The 15373-nt window shown below is 31.7% G+C and overlaps 1 protein-coding gene across 1 annotated transcript in view; it reads left to right on the top strand.

The window, feature by feature from the left end:
• Nucleotides 1-15373, top strand: part of STAG1 (STAG1 cohesin complex component) — a 335040-nt gene that overhangs the window by 242369 nt on the left and 77298 nt on the right. The window contains exons 11-14 of the mRNA XM_031678031.2: nucleotides 603-701; nucleotides 1205-1284; nucleotides 7155-7262; nucleotides 9828-9942. Of these exons, the coding sequence (XP_031533891.1) occupies nucleotides 603-701; nucleotides 1205-1284; nucleotides 7155-7262; nucleotides 9828-9942 (402 nt within the window). The remainder of the gene's footprint in view (nucleotides 1-602; nucleotides 702-1204; nucleotides 1285-7154; nucleotides 7263-9827; nucleotides 9943-15373) is intronic.

Genomic DNA, 15373 nt, shown 5'->3' with positions numbered 1-15373 from the left:
GAGTTTGGCTAAATATCTAGATGACCCTGAATGCACTTTGACCACCAACATCTTCTATTCCAACTTAATGATTTTGTTATATTTCTCTAGTAAATAGCAGCTTGAGGGCACATCACTCTGTGTTGCCTGTTTTAAACGTTCTTACCTTCATCATGTTTTCCTAAGTGTTCTTTCTGAAATGTAAAAAGTACCTGGTAAATATTTGTTAAATGAATAAATGGTGACCCTTTAATATGAAATTAGGTTTTTCTACAGGAAGGACAAATTAGCATACTCTTCTTTAATTGAAATCATTGGTTAAAAATTCTCTCAAAGTGCCTCAGTATAATGTGGGAAATATTTCATGTTGAATCAGAATTGATATATATTTGAAAAAGGTATAGCTTATACTCTCAAGTAACTAAGGGGTTTTTAGTGCATTTTTAATTAAATACAGGTGCATTACAGTTGCTTGGTTCCACCTTATGTTGTATTACAATATGAAGTGAATTGAATGGTTAAGCTGAAAATTACTTTAGTCTTCATATAGACTTGAAAATCTTTTCAGCTTCTGTGGTGTGAAATTGATAGCTTCTGTTGTGTTTTTATTTGTATTTTTGAAGCAAGGAGAAGTCAGGCTGAAGTGTTTGAAAGCTCTCCAAAGCCTATATACCAATAGAGAATTATTTCCCAAATTGGAGCTATTCACTAACCGATTCAAGGTGAGAATGCTTAGCTTATTTTATTTTTTGCTTTAAAAATGATAGTTATAGCTAGTTTAGCAAATGACATTACCAGAACAAGTGTTTAGTTTATATTCTTTATTGTATATTCTTTAAATGAACGTTTATTACTTAGATGAATGAATGAATCTCTGCTTTGCAAAGGATATTATCAACATGAGTTCTTATTTATTGCCTTCAGTAGAAGGCTCTCCTGTTTAAAATAAGATTTGCTTTATATACAGCTTGTTATAATTATATTAATTTTGCAAGTTAAGGTTTGTCTCTGTTAGAGAATGCCAGTTGATGAAAAAGATTTTAGATTATAAACATTTATGTTAACACCTCTTTTGTATAAGTAGGACTATGATAATATGGTTTCAAGAGTAAAACTTTCCATTTAATCTATCATTAGTCTTCCATGTACTCCCCCAAAGACATTATCTCAGATCTTCTCAACTTATTTTCTGTTCATGGTTGGTTTGATCTATAACTTTTTTCAGGATCGCATTGTATCAATGACACTTGATAAGGAATATGATGTTGCTGTGGAAGCTATTCGATTGGTTACTCTGATACTTCAGTAAGTATAACATTTGTTAATACTTTAATTTCATCTGTTGATAAGTTTATAATTTTTTCCCAGCATTATTGATGTACTTCATATGTATAACTGTAATACATATTTTTATCACTCTAGGTTCTACTTTTACATTTCAGGGTTAAGGTTGAAACAAAATATTTTGTTTTCTCTCTGTTTTTTATTTTGAATATTGTCTGTTTCCTTCATATAAAAGTTCCTTTATGCAATCCAGAGGAAATATCAGTGAAGTTAACATACCTTTCTGTTTAAAAAGAGAGATGCTAAATATCGCTAATTATCAGAGAAATGCAAATCAAAACTACAATGAGGTATCACCTCACAACTGTCAGAATGGCCATCATTCAAAAGTCCACAAATGATAAATGCTGAAAAGACTGTGAAGAAAAGGGAACCCACTTACACTGTTTAGGAATGTAGTTTGGTGTGGCCATTACGGAAAACATGCTGGAGATTCCTTAAAACACTGAAAGTAGACTCAGCATGTGATCCAGCAATTCCACTCCTGGACATATATCCAGAGAAAACTCTAATTCGAAAAGATACATGCACCCCAGTGTTCACAGCAACACTATTTATGATAGCCAAGCCATGGAAACAACCTAAATGTCTATTGACATATGACTGGATAAATAAGTTGTGGTATATTTATACAATGGAATACTACTCAGCCATAAGAATAATAAAATGCTATTTGCAGCAACATGGATGGACCTGGAGAATGTCATTCTAAATGCAGTAAGCCAGAAAGAGAAAGAAAAATACTGTATGATATCACTTACATGTGGAGTCTTAAAAAAAAAAAAAGACTAACGAACTTATTTATAAAACAGAAACAGATTCACAGACATAAAAAACAAACTTATGGTTACCAGGGGAAAAAGGGATGGAAAGGGATAAATTGGGAGTTCGAGATTTGCATATACTAACTACTATATATAAAATAGATAAACAACAGGTTTATACTGTACAGCACAGGGAACTATATTCAATATCTTGTAGTAATGTATGGTGAAAAAGAATATGAAAACAAATATATGTATGTTCCTGTATGTCTGAAGTATTGTGCTGTACACCAGAAATTGATAGACAACATTGTAAACTGATTATACTTCAATAAAAATATATTTTTAAAGAAGAGAGAGAGAGAAGCCTTCAAAGGTGATAGGTTTTTCAAATAGGCTTCTTTGGAATGATATAGAAGGAGAAGAAAGGAAATAAGGCATTTAAATAATGTCTTTATAAAAACTAGGAAGTAGCTAAGTGAAAGTATGCAAGTCCTTAACAAAGTCATTATAGATCCTCCCCTCCCTACTTCTTGATGCTATATCTATTATACACCAAACATCATGTATGCTAGGGTCTGTTGTTTCAATCTCTTTTTACCTCTTTCTGCTCTAGTAGCATATTCTTTTTTTTTTTGTGACTTTATAATGTAGTATATGTTGATGTTATAAATATGGCCTCTAAGTGGTTGATTCCTTCCTTTTGCTTTTTCTTTTGAAATCCACTTAGCTGCTTGTGGATTTTTTTTTTCTTCTTTATGAATTTTTTAAGAACTTTTCTCTAATTCTTCAGATACTTTGGTTGAGATTTTAAATACTAGAACTACATTTAATTTTATGATAAATTTAGGAGAGAATGGAATTTTTTGTAATTATATATCATTTATACATGAAAGTGATGCATTTCTTTATTCAAATCTCATTAGGTTTAAATAAGGTTTAAATTTTTTCATAACCGTATTGTACATTATTAGGTTAATTCTTAAATACCTTATGGTTTTGTTGTTGTATGATTAGTATTTAGTGTTAAAAATATTTTCTACTTGGTTATTGCTGAGGCAGAGAAACCTTTCATTTTTATGTTGGTCTTATATGTGCAGCCTATAGAACTTTTATCCATTTTTATAGTTTGTGTTGGATTTACTACGTAGATTATTATATGATCTGCAGATGTTTTTGGTTTTGTCTTCTTTTCTAACCTTAAAACTTTTGTTTTATTCTCTTATCTACTTGCATTGGCCAGGACATTAAGCACTATAAAAATGTGACTGGTAGTGGGTTTTTTTGTTCTTGTTCTAAGAAGATATCTAAAGTTCTTTATAACTGCAGTTTCTGAAATAGGTCTTTGATATGATAAAAGTTCCTTTGTATTCTCAGTTTTTTGGGATTTTCCTTTCATAAATTGATAAGCTTGAATGAAATTGATTGATCTTTTCTAATGGTAAACCATCCCTGCATTTCTATAATAAATCCTATTTAAACAGACATATTTGTTTTCACTGTTTTGCTTAAATGCAGTGTTATATTTAATATCTTATTTAGAATTTTCACACCTGTATCATGTGTAAATTTGACATACCTTTTTTTTTGATTACTTATACAACTTTGAAATCAAGGTTATACACCATTTGTAAGATACCTTTAATAGCTTTTCACCCTTTTTCTGTACTGAAATAAAGTTTCTATGACAGAGATTAATTTTTCCTTGACATTTTGAGAGAATTCTCTTGTGAAAGTTGTGTCAGTTTTGAGCTTCTTTTGAGGAAAAGGTCTTTGATTAATATTTCTACTTCTTCAGTGGTTATCTGTCTATAGTAACTTTTATTTCCTCATGTATTAATTTTGGCTTTTTGTAAGCTTTTTAAAATATATCAATTTCATCACAGTTTTCAACTTTATTATTTAATAGCTCATGATTTTTTTCATAAAACTCTGTTTCTTTTTTTAATTCCTTTCTCATCATTCATTTTATCTGTATATTCTTTTTCTTGATCAGTCATGCCAGAGGTTTGTCTGTCTTACTGTTGCTTTTCAGAGAACTAGCTTCTTTTAGCTGTTTGTTTCTTGCTTTGAATAATCATATTTAAAATAATAAATATACCTTTAAGTGCTACTTTACTAGTCTCCTAAAAATTTGGACATAGTATATTTCCATAGATCTTTAGTGGTAAATATTTTGATTACCTTTATGATTTTCAATTCAATCAATTCAGTAGTTGTTTTTGTTCTCCCTGGATCAGATTGTTTAACATGCTGATTGCCCACTGTGGATCTGTGTGTGTTTCCTCCGAGGCACAAATTCACATTTCACCCTAGTATGACACAGTAACAATATATGTGCTTATAATTAATCTGTTTGTTTTTCCAGAACAATTGGAATTGTTTTAAAAAACCATTTCTATTCTTGTTCTCAATTTGCAACCTCTTTACAGCTTTATTTCTTCTTGGAATTTCATTACTCTGCACAGAATAAATTTGGAATAATTGGATGAAGGAAAGCGTCACCCATATCTGGGTGACAGAGCCCCTAAGGGAACACAACTGTTACTCATATTTGGGTGATGTGGCGATCAGTGTGTTAAAGCTGTTCTATTTTATAGCATTATTTGAGAATATGTTCTGAGTGTTTGGTAAATAGATATATTTAAAAATAAATGTCTATCTTGTATATATAGTTATGTATTTATATTCATTACATTGAATTTAATTACTTTGTCATGAAAATTATCAATATCTGCTTATTTTTTGTCTACTTTTTAAGAGGGATGTGTTAACTACTGTTGTTGACTTACCTTTCTTTGTAGGTTGTTGCTTGGTATATCTCCGAATATATATATAGATCAGTACCTCTGTGTTCATGATTTGTACATTTTCTGAAGTATTCACTTATCCTTACATCCCATTCTTCATTTATGAAGAGTTTTTTCCTTTTCAATTCTGTTTTAAAACATGAGGCCTCCTACTTATAGTTTCCTTATTAATTTCCCAAGCTTATTGATGCCTTTCCTTGAACAAAAAAATACCCACATTTTACCCACCCATCTTTTTCATTGGGAATTGTCTAGAGTTTAAAATCTATTGCTAAGGATTACTTTCTTACTTTTTTTGTTTTTGCTTCCATTTTTATTTAGTTTCAGTACTTGCTCATTTAGACAGAAGTAAACTTTGCTTTGATATTACTTCTTCCCTTACTCCCAAGGAAGAATAATTTTCTCATAGACTCCTCCAATACTATCTTTCCAGCTAGTTTACTTCCTTAAAGTGTATTTTCTAATCATCTGAGACCTTGTTTGGCTAAAAAATCTTACTTTATTCATGAATTTAAAAAATGGTTTGGCTATTTTCAAAAGTCTATTTTTGAGGTTATTTTCTGCATTTTCACTGGAGGACATAAGGGCGGAACATATTTTATCTAAAAGGGATAGTATGGCCCTCCAGCTGTGTCAGATGACCTAATTCACTAGATACATTGGTCCTTTTGAAGATTCCTCAGAGAGCTTTCCCCACTTAAGGTATTTGAGACTGTGGTTCACCAGAGTGGACGATGCCTCCCCTGGCTATTTACTTTGACTCAGCCCCTAACTTTCAGATTTCCTCTGCTTGGCTTGCTTGCTCCACAGGTAGCCTTGTTGGGCAAAATATCTTTTAAAACCATCCAGGCTGGTTCCCTTTAAAAAGTATTTCATATCTGGCATCAAGGAAGTTAGAGGAAGTATGGATTTATACTCATTGTATTGCTCAATCTCCTAATTTCTACTTTATATATTATTTTGGTGAATAATGAGCTAAGGTTTACAAAACTAACTCTCCAGTCTCTTACAGCATTTGCATGAAATGATCTGGACTTATTTTTCTTGGCTTGTGGTATCTCTAACTGAACTTCCCCAAACAATAAGCAAAGTTACATTAAACATCCTGTTATACCATCTTTAAATTCCTTTTCTACCCATCTGTTTATTCTCTTTCTTTTGGTATAGATTATTTTCGTTTCACTTATGAGTTTATGTTACTGACATACCCTGTTAAATTTTTTTCCTATGAATTTAACTTTATCCTGAAGGTATTAGCTAATTGATCTGATGATATATATATAATTTAGTGAAGAGATTAAAACTTAGGCTTTGTTGAGAGGGGGTAGAAGTACGCTTTAAAAAAGGCTTCTAATCTGTGTCCCATCCTTGATATCCAGCTCTTTTTCATTCAGAACTATATTTCTGCCTTATACTGTGATGCAACTATCTTCTTTTGCTGCAAAGATTATTCTAATTTTATATTTATTTGACAGACCCCTCAATCTCCTCCTAGCTTCTGAGGCATCTCTGGGATTGAATTCTAGGGAATGAGTTTATACCCCTACAACTTGTCAAGAACCTGTACAACCCAAGAATTCTATTTGTCATCTAGTTGTTAATCTAAAATCCTATCACATAGTTTTAATCATATTAGTAGTCAGGAAATACATGCTCCTTTTTGGGGAAAGAAAATACTTAAAGATATATTCCAGCAAACTAAAAAAATTTTCAAGCTTTAAGAATACATGAATGGAAAGGTGAGAAATTTATGTTAGTAAAGGAGTGGTTGTTGACTAGTGAATCCATATTTATATAGAAAGAAGACTAAGTAGTATTGTAAATATTATGATAAAATATAATTTAAAACAGACAATTCTAGAAAGGGTTGCATAGTATAATAATAATTTAACTCTGTGTAACAAGGACAAATATATCTCCAAGTGACTATTAACAAAAATCTTAGGCACCTTTAAAGAAACTGAGCTAATTTGGGCTAATATATATCCAAAGGTATTGACAGTCTTTGTCTGTAGTTGTGTATTGGAAGAAATATGGACATTTTATTTTCTTGTTTTATCTATTTTCTGAATTTTCTGTAACAATTAATTGTCTTTCATAATTAAAGAAAAATACTGCTTTCAAATTCAGACTAAAATTATGAAAATAAAATAAGTATACCTTGAGCTTTTATAAAAAACTTTAAAAAAATGTTAATAACAATAGAACTGACAGTGAACATTTGTCTTGGCTTAATGTTGCTTTCTGAAATTTTCAGTGGAAGTGAAGAAGCTCTTTCCAATGAAGACTGTGAAAATGTTTACCACTTGGTATACTCAGCACATCGCCCTGTTGCTGTGGCAGCTGGAGAGTTCCTCCACAAAAAGTGAGTTAATTATCTTTGAAACCAGGTTGCACTCTTGTGTGGTGGTGGTGGTGGTGGTGGTGTTTTAGAGTTAGTAAAAGAAAGTAGTAGTGATTGAAAACAGTGCTAGAGGCAGCCATTACAAATTCTGGGGGCTATAATATCCTCACAGACCACATGCACATCATGGATCACATCCCTGAGAATGATGTCCCTTGAGAAATCTGGAAGGATGTTTCTCAGCTATGTTGTGAGTGGAGATTAGGGAAGTGCTTGAAGTATTTAAAAGCTCCCCTAGGTAAGTGTTGTTTTTTTTTCCCACCAAAATTTTTTCTTTTAAAATTTTGAGTTCTCATCTTACTTTCTCAACATTGATAATCTAAAGTCATCTTGAAAATGCCTCCCAACTTTTTTTTTTCCCATTCAGAATTTCTGTTAGGATGAGGATCATTTTAATCAGTAATCATAGTGATGCTGAAAATTATATAGCAGTTGCCATTTAATTTAAAAACAAAATCTACTTTGACAAAGCATACAGCCAATGAGAGTTTATGGATATAATTAAACATTCTTATGAAATACATTTTTTGATTATGGTCTACTGTATATGTTCTATCATTTATTAGTAGATTAATTCATTCTTAAAATGGAGACATATTCTTGGGCAGGGAGGTATTTTGCTTTGTTCTTGTTTTTTTTTGTTCATAGATTTAACTTAGTGACTTTGATCACTGGCAGGTGATTATGCCATTGCATGTAGTAATTTGTGATTATGCCAAGCACAGATGTAAATCATGCACTGGGCAACTGTTGTACATGGATGATTAACTCTGATAATGAGCAGTCCTGGCCCTCCATCCAGCATCAGCATCTCAGTGCTGCAACTACAAACTGTTCTCTATTCAGTGGTACCTCTCAAAGTGGAAAAAGTTGTTTCTGTGTGAAAAATCTTTCTTTAAGAAGGAAGCTGGTTACTAGTGCAGGCTGGTAATGAAAGTGAGGAAGAAACTCAAGATTTTCAGGCATGACTTTTAAAATAAGATACTGAATTTGCCAGTAACTCTGACATCATTGGCTAATAGAGTAGTGCTATTTCCATGTGTATTATTCAGGTGTTACCTGTCACAGATATCAAGGGTATACTGTAGTCTTAACTTCCCTTCCTTTTCCAGGACTGTTATATTCTTGTTAGCCTCTATTGTCTACTTAACTTTTCAAAAAGCTTTGTATTTTTGGAAAGAATTTACTGTTTCTATAGTTTCCCAAAAAAGGGAGACTAAAAAGTTTGATTCTCTGTGAAATAAGGCCATAAACACTTCACTTGAGTCAGAAAGAGCCCTTGGATTTATTTAATTCTATCTGTATTGTATTTTTCTAAGTAGTTGACACACTTGCTAAAATATTTTCAACTGTAATATTGTATATAAAAATCCACAAGAGTGAGTCTCCATTATTTCTTACTTCTTTATGAAAATGAAGCCAATTCTTAAGCAAATGAAAGCATCATTCCATGAAATTGTTTTATGCCCCTGCCCTAGAGATACTCACAGTTTGAGAACTTTTGATTCTTAATGATCTCTTTGAGCATTTCCCCGCCGTTTAATACTGTGATCTTTTAAAATCTTAACAAGTAAGCTGTAGAGTAGACCCAAGAATTCCATGATTATATTTTTTCCAAAAAAACATGCATGCATGCACATACACATTTAGTCTGTTTCATAGTCTAGTTTATAAGATATACACGTAACTTAACCAAGCATCCAAAAAATTTTTCCCCTTCCCTCCAAAATACACAATTTCTCTATACTCATTTTCTGCTTGAAATTGGTTTGTATTTTATGTCACATGAAGTTCATTTATGGAGTCTCTGATTTGAGAGGCCTATGGTGACTTCCATATCTAAAGCAGCACACTCTATATCCCTGTTTCTAGACCGTTTTTTCTTGTAACATCTGAGTTGGTATATATTGATCTACTGTTTATCTCCATCCACTAGAATGAGAACTCAGTGAGAACAGGGACTTTGTTCACTCTTATATCCCTTTTATCTAGAGTAGTACCTGGGAATGAGGCACCTTTAGCAGTCCTTAAGTTTTGTTAGAATAAATCCATCAGTAAATTAAGATTTTCAAGTCATTTCTTTGCCATATTTTAGATCTGTCACTAAGTAGTATTCTTATAAGTTTAATGTTTATTTCATTTTATTCAATACTATTCAGTTAGTGAGTACTATTTCTAAGTAATAGGCCAATGAATAGAAAATAATGCAAGAAGTCATACTATTATTGATGGAGCATTTGGTTAAATTTTATAATTACTTGACTGTGAAATCAATATTTAAGAAAATAGAACTATTTAAAATTACATACTTTAGTGTCTATCATACAGAATAAAAAGTTTATATTTTTCATAAATATTAGAACATTTACTAGTCATCAGTAAAAAAGCTTTCTTTAACACTTTATATTCACTGATACTGTTTCTTTTCTTTTTAAAAAAACTGAAAAAATTTATACATTGAAGGGAAAGATTAAAATTCATATCCACATAAATTTGTAATGTTCTTATTTTGTTACCTCTTTTCAGGCTGTTTAGCAGACATGACCCACAAGCGGAAGAAGCATTAGCAAAGAGGAGGGGAAGGAACAGTCCCAATGGGAACCTTATTCGAATGCTGGTTCTTTTCTTTCTTGAAAGTGAGGTAAATTTTTAACGTAACTCTTTATTTTGTTTTTAGTATTATATTACATTTTAAATAAAGTTGTTATTTAATTCATTGTAAGTAATGATATTTTTCAGTCAAATGAAGACAAGCTTGTTTCTTACAAAACCGTCTCCAGGGATTTTCTGATTATGGAATCAGTACTTCAGGTTTTGTGGAAATATGTACACAGGTGTGGATTAACACTGAATACAGGCTAGCAGTTTTTTAAGTTTTATAGTATTGCAATACTGCATACATTTTCATTGTTGCTTTTTGTTTTCCTTGAATTTTTGCCTGCAGTTTTTAAATTATCCTATTTAACTAGTTTGCAAACATTGTCAGGCTATTAAAAACATTAAGTTCTATTTTGTTTGAAAATTATATTATTTAAGGAGAAAGAAAAATACGAATTTAAATGTAAATTAACAGATGCACAAACTCCATAGCAGTATTTCCATGTCAGTTATCACTTAAACAATTTTGTAATTATTGTTCATAATATATTATCTATTAGAATCAGTTTGCACAAGTGAACTTTGGTTTCCCAACTAAAATATTCTTTGATATTAGAACTATATTTCCTACTGCTGGTATGACGCTGGGGGAATGGTAAACTAAACCTAAAGAGTCTTGAATGTATAAACCTCTTGGCTTAGAAGTGAGTGGAAAGAAAGTTGCAAAAAAACAAAAATAGAGAAAAATCTAGAACTCTAGGACTCTGAACTTTACTTGGGGGATTAGAATTTTTGGCTTGTATTGGAATGTCCAGGAAGCAGAGAAACTTAAAAGATTCCATAACTGGTCAAGTTTGAAAGTGCTGGAGAAACTCTGTAGGAATGAGGAATAGAGAGACAAAGAGGCAGTGTATAAGATAATTAAAATCAGAGAGAAGTAAGAACTTAGTCAATGGAAAGAGAGGGTTAGAGCAAAGCAGCACAGAAAAGTGGTGAAGGAATTGCCGCTTAAATATTTTTTAAGTGAGTTGGGAATGGATGGGAAAAATATAAAGTCAGAAACAAAACCAGTTGGAGAGTTACATTTAAATAAAGAATGTGTTTACCAACAGTGTTTTAAGTATGTATTCAGATTATATAGGGAGCTTATTAAAATGCCAGTTCCAATTCAGTAGCTCTGGGTTGGGGTGTGAGCTGCTACATTTCTAACAAAGTCCTAGGTAATGTTAATGCTTCTGGTCCGGAGACCAGACTTTGCATAGTAAGGGTCTAAAACATTTTCTTAACAAAGCAAGTGTGGATATATTATGGAGTGAAATACAGATGCTTACAAATGCTTAAGGTACAACACTAAATACTCAATAAGTATCATATTTATGATAGACTATTCAGATTAAACTGTTAGCCCTTTAGGTCTTAAATGGAATTAAACGTATTTTACAACAATCAAGTCCTATTTGAAATTTTGACTCTAATAGCAGTAGTACTTTAAAAAATTAATATGGATGAGAGATGCATATACTGTTTAAACTGATGAAAAGTTTAGGGAATATGATGATCAGGCTAATTGAACTTGATTATTAATTGAAGGAAAATGTTTTAGGCCTCTAAAGGCCCAAGGGCTTTTCTTTTTGATATATTAAAAGGCATAAGTACTTAGTTTTACGTAGTTTTATCTTTTATTTAAAGCAGTAAATTATAATATGTATTACTGTTCTGTTTTCAAGTAGTATTGCTATTTTCATGTGTTTGCTGCTGTTTAGTAAAGTGTTATGAAAACATTAAAATATATTTCCCAGTTCTCCTCTGTGGCATTCTTGTTAGCTGCAAAAGCAACTGCAAATCATATTTAAGGGTTTCTGGTTGATTTATGATCATAATATTGGCCTTTATGGTCTCCTGTGTCTCACGAGAAACATTCTTTGTTTAAATCTCTGTTCTTATTTTGTAATACTAGAGTACACTTGGAGCTGAATGCTTATTAAAGCCATATTCCTATACTGTGGTGGGATTCTGGTTGTGTCATACTCTGAATTCCTCTTTGTTTTACTGTAACACATGTTATAGTAATATTTTAGTAATAGACACATAAAAAGTTGAATTGAAAGAGACCTTAGAAATCATAAAGTAGAATGAGTCTAGCTTATAGATTAATTGTCAATCAATTAATTAGAATTAACTGACCTGATTATCATTCCTGTTTCTTTGTTTTACTGGGATGATAAATAACAATGTTTTAGTAACAGAATTCTAAAATGTTGAATTGAAAGAGGTTTACAGTCCATAGAGTAGTCGTCCTCTTTTATATGTGAATTATGGGTAAAATAATGGAGATTAAGAGATCTGCCTATAAACTAGTTCTTTTTTTTTTTCTGTTTATCAAAAAGTAACATTTTAAAGCCATCACAATCTTTTTAGCAGTCATTGGTTTCAAGGCACAAAATACCTTGTATATTTGAGATACATGCCAAATGGTAGGATAAATGGTACTTGGATGTGATGAGTCCAGATTTTCCTATAGGTAGTGTGACCATAGTACTTACTGTACAAACTGTGATGCTTTTCAGAGTGACAAAAATGTTGTTAACAATTATTCTGAAGTAGTGAGCATAACCCAGAATATTTCTGGACAGTCTAGAAGTATGGTCACCCTCCTTCTTGGCATATGGAATGGTGAGGCTAATTATAACAGTCCTTAATTTAAGACAGAAAGTTAACAAATATATTATTTGTATATGCAGGAAATCTCTCCAAAATGACAACTTCCTTTCCTTTTTTTTAAAATGTGTTCTTCAAGATTTGCCAGTTACTGGCTCTATTTCAGCAGAGAGTAAGACCGAACATAAGAGTATTTAGAAATTTTAGGCTTAATAATTTGGGATGGCATTATTTGCATTGTAAATGATTTTTCATAAAAGGAATAGTGTAAGATTCCATTATATGTTGAGCTCCTTTAGTGTATTTATTTGACAGAGAGTTAGCAGGCAGAAAAAACATGAGATAAAATATTACAAGTAACCTTGAAGCCAGTTAGAGATGAATGGCAACATACCCAGAAAATTGTAATTAAAGTAACCGGGAAAATGAGATTAGTTTGTTATATACAAGATTAGAGGAAACCCTGTAAAATAAATTATACTTAGATACAGTATGGTAAAATTCACCTAGACATGAATGTAATTTTAATTTATGTTACATAATTTATAAATAATTTTAAATTTAATTTAATTATCTATTTTTCTGTGCAGTCACTCATTATCCATTAATGAGCTACCGTTTTTAATTAAGATTCCTAAAAAGTACAAAAAATACTTTGATACCTGATTTTCATGCTGTTTTTAAAATTATGACACCAAAAACAGTTTTTAGAAAATAAACTTTTGTTTCATTTTTGAAGTTCCAATCCTTTGTAATCCCAGGGTTTTTATAGCCATTGAGAATTCCTCAAAGCCTTCCTTCTTATAGTGTCATCTTTCACTATAGAAATATAATGAAGAATATATTCACAATAGAATGAAGTGTCTGAAAGGTGATTATAACCTTTTGCCTTATTGGCCATAGTAGAATTTTTTTTTTCTCAAACATGGATTTACCTGATATTCTTGTAGAGATCTGAGAGTAGCAAGTTATTTGGCCATCACAGATGCCCCAAAACAGAAAGATTGACAGACCATTTTATACTGATTGTTGTCGCTAATACTGGTGAATTTGAAACTCTTACTCAGAAAATGGGTCAACACATTATCACATTCTTCTGGTATACAGGTTGAGTTTGAGACAAGTGGTTATTGGTGTTAACAGAGTGGATTCTACTAAGCTACCACCTTACAGTCAGAAAGATGAGAAAATGGTTGAAAAAGTTAGCATCTATACTAAGAATATTGGCTACTACACACAAAAAATTTCTAGAACAGTGACAACGTTCCTGAGTTAAATTTAATATGCCTCAAGGCATAGAAGAGTCATCCCTAAACAAGCCAGTGGTAGTGGAATTACACTACTTAAAGCTGTGAATTGTGCCAGTAACTTATCGGACTGAAAACCTCATGCTAATTAAGTCAAGATGAATGAGATATTACCAGTTCACTGGAACAGTGAAGAATTTGTAGAAACTCTAAAGTAAATGACTGTGAATTCCATTGTTACGTAACCCCAACTTGAGACAAAAATAGGGAAAACTGTTTTGAAATTTTCTAGTAGAAATCGAAATACACTGAAAATCAGAACAGCAAACGCTGGTGGAAGGAGTAAGCTATCAGTAGTAACTAAGTGGCTGCCCTTCAGCTGAGCTTATTCCCCACTTTGCAAATGCTGTACAGACATCTGGGATGTGGGCGTTGGTCTGAGAAGCAAAGTAGTGAATAAATACTCCAGATAATTTATGGACACCCAGAGGGACAGGGAACTTCTGCACTCAAAATACAAATTGCATACCTACAATTAGAGGAAACGTCTGTCTGATTATAGATTACCTCTTTCCACATTACTGTACAACCAAGGAAGCCAGCACCTTGCAATCAGATTCAAGAAAAAGGCTCTAGCTACCAATATTCTTGATCTAGATTCATTAACATGTATATACTGGCAGCAAAGAAACAATGAAACTTGAAAAAAAATCAATACCAGGAAAAGAAGCACGAAGCCCAATAATACACTGGTGAAGATTTTTTGTTAATGTCTCCAAATATAAGAAGAAGCCATTATGAAAGAAGAAGAGGGCTCTTAGAAATTAAAAGCATGAATTTTGAAATGTAGGGGTGAAGTGGATCTTTAAACGGCCTAAATGGACATAACCAAACATTGGCTATAAATCAAGGGATTTTTCCAGGAATCAGTGCAAAAAAAAAGAAGAAAGAAATGAAAAGTGGGAGAGAGAAATTAAGAGATAGGGAGTACAGATTAAGAAGTTTATTATATTATCTAGTAGAAACTCTTTAAAGAAAATGAAGGGAGGAATTAATAAAAGGATATGCAGTTAAAATGTTTACTACCTATGCACTCTTATGCAGACTATTACTTGAGGATGTTTTCTAGCAAAATGAACAATAGGTAACAATAAAAGGAAAATAAGCAATATAAGAAGTATTGGTAAGTAAATCTGAAAATAATTAGAACTAAGCCTAAAATAATGTAGCTGTGAAGCCTAAGGCAAATATCTAAAAATTATTCTTAAAATATTCACATTAAAGGAAGAGAAATAGATAAATGTGCTAAGGATCTTGGTAATGGAAAAAAATACAAGTTAGAAAATAAAACTCTGAAGAAAGCACATATAAAGACAATGTCATCAGGAGACTGGAGACAGATGTCAACATTTGTAATCTCAGTAAATGTAAATGGGTTAACAGGTTTTATTAAAAAAAGACATTGTCATTTAGGGTTAAGATAAAGAAAATAAAATGTTTATAAACACATCTTAGTCAAAAATTTAACAGAGGAAGGAAACTGGATAAAAGCTGAATATAGTTAACAAA

The sequence above is a fragment of the Vicugna pacos genome, chromosome 1 (genome assembly GCF_048564905.1).
Source record: "Vicugna pacos chromosome 1, VicPac4, whole genome shotgun sequence".
NCBI classification, from domain to species: domain Eukaryota; kingdom Metazoa; phylum Chordata; class Mammalia; order Artiodactyla; family Camelidae; genus Vicugna; species Vicugna pacos.
This window is presented reverse-complemented; position numbering and strand designations above follow the sequence as displayed.